Here is an 8562-nt window from a genome sequence, read left to right as displayed (position 1 = left end):
TAATCTCACTGCAGAAAAACAGACATTCATCAATCATAAACAATTAATGTCACTCACTCACTCATTATCTAAGCCGCTTATCCTGATTAGGGTCATGGGGGTGCTGGAGCCTATCTCAGCGCTCATAGGGCGAAAGGCGGGGAAACACCCAGTCCATCGCAGGGCAGACACACAGACAAACACACTCACACACACATTCATACCCAGGGGCAATTTAGCGTCTCCAATTCACCTAATCTGCATGTCTTTGGACTGTGGGAGGAAATCAGAGCTCCCGGAGGAAACCTACGCAGACACGGGGAGAACATGCAAACTCCACACAGAAAGGACCCTGGCCGTCCAGCCGGGAAATGAACCTGAGACCTTCTTGCTGTGAGGCAACAGCGCTACGCACGGTGCCACCGTGTGCCCAGCAATTTTTGTAATAAAAATTCATCACACAGAATGTGCCATAAATTCATCAGTAAACATGTATGGATCAATTTTATCTATCAGAAGGAAACATATATCACGATTAAGAACGCACATCCAGGTCAAAGTTTAGAAATCACAGCACTCAAAATGTATACTCATTCATGCTTATGAACATTTTATGAGTAATAATTGAAATGGTCTTCAAGAAATATTATGTTTTGTCCTTCAGACGAAGACACAGGATTGCAGTGAGGGATGACTCATGTTCTGCAGTGGGTGAAGAGGAAAATAACGGTATATCTGGAACAATGGGAATGACATGTGACAATTCAAGTCACGTTTTAAACTCTGCAGTCAAGATGCAGCATCAGTCTTATCACATTTCACAGTTTACTTTTCAGACACTTTAATTAATCTCTTAAGTAATCCTCTTATAGAAAAAAAAGCTACAAGACCTGATTTGTCAAATCTTGTTGTCTTAAATAAAAAAACATGAAGCTCGTTGTCCAGTAACGATCCAAAAACCAATCACCTTTCTGATTGATTTATGGAGTGATCATCATGTTCATTCGCACACTCATTCACACATTCTCTATGCATAAATACCTCTTCGCGTGCATTTAGCTCTTTGTAAAACCTCTTTGTTGAGGCTATCAAGCCCTGTGCTTGTTATACATCCTAATGTCTTGACCTTGTTTCTGTGTCAGGTTACCGAGTACATTTGTCCTGCGTACATCCATTTATTGTGTACCAAACCTTGGGCCTTTTGTGTCTCTGAATGTTGGATTGTTATAATAAAATAGAAGCTCAGGACATGTATTCAGCCCCCCCTTGTTGACTTAAGAGTGAGTGCTTGTGTGTGTGTGTGTGTGTGTGTGTGACCGCATGTGCATGTGCATGTGTGTGTGTTTACCTGCGTACACACGAGAGTCTCGGCATTGCGTCCGTCCAGGCTGAGCAGAAATCGAATGGAGTGGAAGAGTTCCTGAATACTGGCCCTGAACGCCTCCTCCTCTAGACCACACGTTGCCCGAGAGTACAACACCCGGGACTGAACGATGAACTTAAACAGGTACTCTAATGCCTAGAAACACACACACACACACACACACACACAGAAAGGATGAATGTGTTTTACACATAAACTTAAAGACAGATTTGTTGCCCTGGGATCCTGATTTCCCAGCATGCTCTCTCACCTTCATAGCATCCTGAATGTGATCCTGACGGACAACTTCTGCTGAACGATCCATGTACCACTTCAGACAGCGAATCAGCTCTCTATGTGCCATGTAACACACAGACACACACAGACACAGAGACACGCACATGCACACACATCCATGAAGAAACATGTATTTTGTAATAATAGTAATAATAATAATAATAATAATAATAATAATAATAATACAAGTTTCTCCAGAGCCCAATATAACTATTTATAGTCTCAAAGGACTTTACATGTCAATAACAAATCAAATCAAAGTTATATTATCCATAAGTTAGAGAACACAGATAAGTCTTTAGTTTGGCTTTAAAGGTATGAATGTACATTATCTCGCTGTGTGTTAAGCTACTGGTCTTGAATAGTTATAATTATAATATAGTTGTAGTTGTCATGTTTTGAATAGTTATAATTATAATACAGTTGTAGTTGTCATGTTTTGAATAGTTATAATTATAATATAGTTGTAGTTGTCATGTTTTGAATAATTATAATATAGTTGTAGTTGTCATGTTTTGAATAGTTATAATTATAACAAAGTTGTAGTTGTCATGTTTTGAACAGTTATAATTATAATACAGTTGTAGTTGTCATGTTTTGTGTATGACTCATACCCTTGGTAAGATCAGCATGTGATGTTGATTAATGAATACATGTCAAATGCACATATTAAGAATGATGCACACACAAGCACCAGTAAGGTTATGGTCATGAGGTATATACTTGTGAGTAATCGGGTTACAGTTATAACATTTCTACTTTATAATTGTTGTGTGGTTGTGTATCAGTTTTGTTAAGTAAGTGTATAATCTTGTTACTTGTAGGCCAGTGCTCCGGCAAACTGGTTATGAATGTAGGTGTCCATAACTGGGCGAAAGTGATAATACCGAGGATCCCTGAGTAGGTTTATGATAAACACCTGTCAGAAACACACACACACACACACACACACAAACACACCCCACACACACACCGTAAACACCACAGACACACACACACACACACACACACACACACCATACACAAAAATAAGAATAAGGATTGTATTTACATTCATACACACACAGGCCACATGTAGCAAAGAAATGCAATGCGTGACAGACTGTTGTGTACTACTGAAAGGTTCGCTGGTTTCATTTTTCTTCTAAAATATACCATCTACAACAATTAAGGTATGTCATTTATTATACCAGTTAATACATATGTCATTTATTATACCAGTTAATACATGCATCATTTATTATACCAGTTAATCTTACCAGTGACTGAAAGACCAGAGGGCCGTATTTATCAGTGTTGTCATCCAACAGAGAGAAGAGTGTGTCCAACACATCCTGTAGGAACTACACACACAAAACAAACACTCTACATACTCTAATCATGTGATCACAGGTGTGTGCGTGCGTGTGTGTGTGTGTGTGTGTGTGTGTGTGTGTGTGTGAGTGTGTGTGTATGTGTGTGTCTCTGTGTGTGTTACCTTGACGATCTCCTCTCCACTGATGAGGCGTAATCGGCCAAGCACATCCAGAACCCTCTCAGGGTAAGCCTTCCATTTCAGCAGGGTCAGAAGATCCGCTGAGAGAACGAGAGAGAGAGAGAACATATTTCTATGTAACAACTGGGAAAATGAGATGGGATATGTGCGCACCAGGAGAACATGATATACTCATGCCCTAGCTAAAGTACAAGTTTGTCTCTGTGTGTGGAGTGTGTATGTGTTTAGACTTCTCTGTGTGCAGTATAGTCTGTATTTACCTTTCTGGGTGACTTTGGTGGTGTGTGTTTGTGTGTTTGTATATGTGTGTAGTGGTGTGTATATGTACCATTCTAGGTGAGTTTGGTGGGGGGAAGCTGAGTATGTGTGTGTGTGTGTGTGTGTGTGTGTGTGTGTGTAGTATGTGTACGTACCATTCTAGGTGAGTTTGGTGGAGGGAAACTGAGTGTGTGTCATGGTTAAGGCTATTTTGTCAGTCTATTCCTTAAGTTTCTAGTGTTTCCCTTTCCCTGTGCTCCCCCTGTTGGTTTGTCTTCTCAGTTGTGCATGTGTGTTGTGGGCGTGGCCTCTCTCTCTCTCTCTCTCTCTCTCTACACTTCCAGATTGCCTACACACCTGCGATCAGTCACCTCATCACGTCACAGTATTTAAACCCCGGTGTTTCATCCACTCGTCGCCAGATTGTTGTTTCAGCCTGTGTGGTAGAACTCGCTTCTCGGTCACTCGTTGTATTCTATTGGTTTTTTGGTAGTTTGCATATCAGTGTTTATCTGCCTGTTCTTTCTTGAAAGGATTACCTCTGTGCCACTCCGCATCTCAGTGTGCCCTTCGCCTGCCTGTCACCCTTCAGCTCCGTCTCCTTAGTCCCACTACTCCGCCTCGCTCACAGCGCCACTCTGCAACCTCGCTCATCATCTGCTTCCTTGCCTGCTACCTTCATCTCCTCTGCCTGCTTCCATCTCCATACTACAACTTGTCAATAAACCCTCCTTCATTCTAAAACCTGAGTTGTGTTCTGCATTTGGGTTTCCTTAGTTGATTGTCACAGTTTGTGTGTGTGTGTGTGTGTGTGTGTGTGTGTGTGTGTGTAGTAGTAGTATGTATATGTACCATTCTGGGTGAGTTTGGTGGAGGCGAGCTGAGTGTGTGTGTGTGAGTGTGTGTGTGTGTGTGTGTGTAGTAGTATGTATATGTACCATTCTGGGTGAGTTTGGTGGAGGCGAGCTGAGTGTGTGTGTGTGCGTGTGTGTGTGTGTGTGTGTGTGTGTGTGTGTGTGTGTGTGTGTGTGTGTGTGTGTGTGTAGTAGTATGTATATGTACCATTCTGGGTGAGTTTGGTGGAGGCGAGCTGAGTGCTGATGCAGAAGGTCTCTTTGTTGCTACGTTGGAATGGGAAGGATGCTGGGATGGCAGGACAACTGTTCAGATCCTCCTTACAACACGGCATACTCAAATACAGTCCCTGATTACTGAAATTAGTGTTCTCATCACACTGAGAGAGAGAGAGAGAGAGGAAGAGAGGTGAATATTGCACTGATTATTTTTTGTAGGTAAGTAACACACAGACCCAAACATATAATCTGTATCTGGAATTTGAGTGTTTGTGGATGCGTCTGGGATCTGTGTGTGTGTGTCTTTGTGTGTCTGTAGGCGCGTGCGCGTGTGTGTGTGAGGGTTGAGTACGTATGTGTCCGTGTATGCGTGTGTGTCCCTGTATGTGTGTGTGTGTGTGTGTGTGAGGGGTGAGTACGTATGTGTCCATGTATGTGTGTGTGTCCGTGTATGTGTATGTGTGTGTGTCCGTGTGTGTGTGCGTGCGTGTGTGGTTGTGTGTGCCCGTGTATGTGTGTGTGTGTGTGTGTGTGTGTGCGTGTGTGGTTGTGTGTATCTGGACCCTCTGTAGACGAGTATGAGATTTACCTTATAAACAAAAAGCTCATGACACTGGTCTGACAGAGTTGTGCCGTCCTCTCTCATGAGAGGAGTGAAGGAGAACCCAAACAGCTTCTTCTCCCCTTTATCCTTCGCTGGAAAAGACAAGCAGTGCAAGTGCAGTCAATACACGCTACCGCTACACAAATCACACCGCACACAACACACACAGTCATCACCTTTCAACAATACATCAGATACTATCTCATTCATATCTATAGACTCCTACACACCAACATAAACATAGAATAGACACAGATCTCAGAAACAAACAATACACAGATCAATGACATGCTAAACATATTATTCTGTTTTTTAGTACTATAGGGTGCAATGTCTGATTGTTGGGGGTTTGGGTTTTCGTTCTGAGCTTGGTACCGACACACAGTATTGGCCAGATGATTTGTTTTAAGTAATCTCTGAAAATAGTTCACACTTGACAAATATTCCTGCTCATTCATCTTTTAATTGTAGTAAAAAACAAATAAACATTGGGTGGTATATACAATGGTGACCACCAGGGGGCGCAGTATATGTCAGAGACACAGTGTCTGTCTGATGAGCTCATCGCCAACTATAAAACTCTGGAACAAGCTACAGCACGAAGAGAATTATAATCTGATGAAGCAGATCCCGCAAAGTGCTACAGAAAGAGAACGCAGCAGTTTTTGACCCTAATATAATTTTCCCAGACTCAATTTAGAGGCAGTCAACTCAGGCAAGAGGGCATCACAGTTAGGAACGTGGGTATACAGGAGCAAATACAAACATGAGGGCAAATGTGTATGGGCATTTATCTCTCTCTCTCTCTCTATCTATCTATCTATCTATCTTTCTATCTATCTGTCTATCTATCTGTCTGTCGGTCTGTCTATCTATTTATGTGGATATGTTCTAAAATGTAGGAGAGCCAGGAAGTTGGATATGGCTGTTGGTGCTGAAGCAGATGAGTACGGAGAGTGGAGATTTTATAGTACTGAGATTAAAGAGTGAGGGTCTAATCCGCGGAGTATGGGGTTTAGGGTATATAGATTACATAGGGAATAGGGTAGAGAGATTACCTAGAGTTAGGATGTTGAGATCATATGAGGATTAGGGTTTAGAGATTACACAGGGATTTGGATATCAAGATTACAGAGTCATTAAGGGTAGGTTACTATGGTAACCTATGAGGAACAGTAGGGTAATTTGACCTGCTGTGGTTGAAGCCAGGGGGATCAGGCAATAACATTAAGGTATTATGGGACAGAGTAATACAGTTTGAGGCTGGAGCTCAGCTCGTAAAGAACACTAGTGTAGGAAGCGGTAACTCACTGGAGCAGTGTCTGAACTCGAAGCGGAGATGGGAACCACGGAAACGTTCGATAGGGATGGGCAGTTTGAAGCACTCACTCCAGCGAGGGCTGTTATTATGGTACAGCACGAAGGAGCGATGTTCGCTAACATTAGGCTCTCCAGTGCCCACACTGATACAATCCTGAGAGAGAAAGAGAGAGAGATTAGAACTCACTCCCACGCACACACACACACACACACACACACACACACACAAATTCACACGACCCAGTGATACTGCCTACAGCTTACACTCCCTGCCCACAGCTTGTACATCTCTACCGACTGTTCTGCAGTGTAATGAGGATAACAATGTGTATGTCCATACACACATAAATGCATCCATTTACTCACAGACACACAAACACACACACGCGCGAGCGCGCACACTGTGCCTTGCACGATTCCTAAAAAACTCGAGTACTGCTGGATCAACACTATGGAACTATGATGCGATTGGTCTCGCGAGTATAGGTCAAAGCATAAAAGTAACGATATGATATGAAGATAACACTTGGTCTTAATTTACGCAGTGGTGAAGTATGGATAATACCGACGATATATTAATGTTATTGTTACCAGCATTCTACAGTAGCCCATAGAAAGCACTCAACAAAGCGTGTTGGGCACACCATAGTGGGTAAACCCGCGTAAATTTGAAAACGCATAATTATTTCTCCGTTAAATGTTCTTATTGTGTTTAGATATAGCGGCTATTTTTGCCTGGTCATCATTAGTAAGCCTAACCGAGTTACAAATTAAATTAGTCATATTTGCTTGCGTCTACCTTTTAACATTAATTTGTTTAGTCGCATTAGTAGCCTAGTCTATTTTATGACAGACTCGATGTTAGAGCCGTCCTTGAGAAATCCGTCCACAACTCACAAATGTTGCACGTTTATTTCATGACAACGACTGGGAAAGAAAATATGCACAGTGAAATACAACAATAAAGCAAACAAACATTCGATTCAGCCTTTTATGCTATCGCCATCCTTCCTCTTGTTTACCAAAGGCTCTAACTGGAAACTGAGTGCGCGCGAGATCTAGCATCACGCGATTAGCGAGTACTCGATGACAATGTAGAAACTCGAGAGTTGATGTAACTGCTCGAGTACTCGAATACTCGAGTACCCTGTGCAACCCCCTAGCACACACACACACATACACACAGAGAAACACACACACACACACACAATCACCTAAAAGGGCAGACCACACATCTTTTGAAAGGAATTTAATTGTAGGTAGACTCATCAGTAGTTCAAATTATCTGCTTCATTTGCATACATAATAACAGACTATGCAGTGAGTATATTAATGTGTCAGATGAAAATAGCTGTACTTTCAAAACCTATGGCTTGGCACATTCACACCTTCAGCTAAAATCAGTGCTAACAAGGAGGGACACGTACACACACAAACGCACGCACACACGCACAGACTCTCATCTTAGGGTCTCATTTCTCAGAGTCTAATTATAGAAAGAAAAAATGCAAAGCTAAATCAGCAGGAAACACACACACACACACACACACACACATACACAGAGAGAAAAGCACACTCACACCTACCAAACACAGACTTCAACCCACAGTCAAATCATTATGAAGAGAAAGAAAACACACACACCTCTCAGAGACTAATGAAAAACAGAAAAAACAAACACATATATCACAGCTACTACAGGGTCTTACTTTGAGGATTTCTCCATCAGCATACAGCACACAGACGGTAACTTCTATGTTCTTCTGTACACTTTTCCCTCCCCGCTCAAAATCGCCCCTCTCCAGAGTGAGATACAGGTCATTACGGCTGTCCCCTAACACACACACAGACACACACACACACAGAAAAGGAGGTTAACATGATATTCAGATGTTCGGATATAGAACTGTCAGTCGACAACAAACATTAATGGTCAATTCAATAATAGGAGGCTCTAACCTTTTAAAATGAACTGAAACCATTAAAGAGGAAAGGATTTCAGTTTATCCCATCTGTGTGTGTGTGTGTGTGTGTGTGTGTGTGTTTGTTTGTTTCCTGTAGGCACTCACTTTGTTGTCTGAACCCCTGAGAGAAACAATATATTGGTGGTATTGGTGAAAGGTATGTTGGTGACATTGGTGACTCTCACTTTATCCAACATCCCATAACAGTC

At 42.0% G+C, this 8562-nt stretch overlaps 1 protein-coding gene across 1 annotated transcript in view; it reads right to left on the bottom strand.

Moving 5' to 3' along the window:
• Positions 1 to 8562, bottom strand: part of LOC115820369 (dedicator of cytokinesis protein 3-like) — a 46353-nt gene that overhangs the window by 17974 nt on the left and 19817 nt on the right. The window contains exons 15-23 of the mRNA XM_030783931.1: positions 8099 to 8223; positions 6381 to 6543; positions 5055 to 5161; positions 4455 to 4626; positions 3117 to 3214; positions 2899 to 2982; positions 2458 to 2558; positions 1614 to 1695; positions 1328 to 1498 (exon numbers count right to left, since the gene is read on the bottom strand). Of these exons, the coding sequence (XP_030639791.1) occupies positions 1328 to 1498; positions 1614 to 1695; positions 2458 to 2558; positions 2899 to 2982; positions 3117 to 3214; positions 4455 to 4626; positions 5055 to 5161; positions 6381 to 6543; positions 8099 to 8223 (1103 nt within the window). The remainder of the gene's footprint in view (positions 1 to 1327; positions 1499 to 1613; positions 1696 to 2457; positions 2559 to 2898; positions 2983 to 3116; positions 3215 to 4454; positions 4627 to 5054; positions 5162 to 6380; positions 6544 to 8098; positions 8224 to 8562) is intronic.

The sequence above is a fragment of the Chanos chanos genome, chromosome 9 (genome assembly GCF_902362185.1).
Source record: "Chanos chanos chromosome 9, fChaCha1.1, whole genome shotgun sequence".
NCBI classification, from domain to species: Eukaryota; Metazoa; Chordata; class Actinopteri; order Gonorynchiformes; family Chanidae; genus Chanos; species Chanos chanos.
Note: the sequence above shows the minus strand (reverse complement) of the source record. Positions and strands in the feature narration are given on the sequence as shown.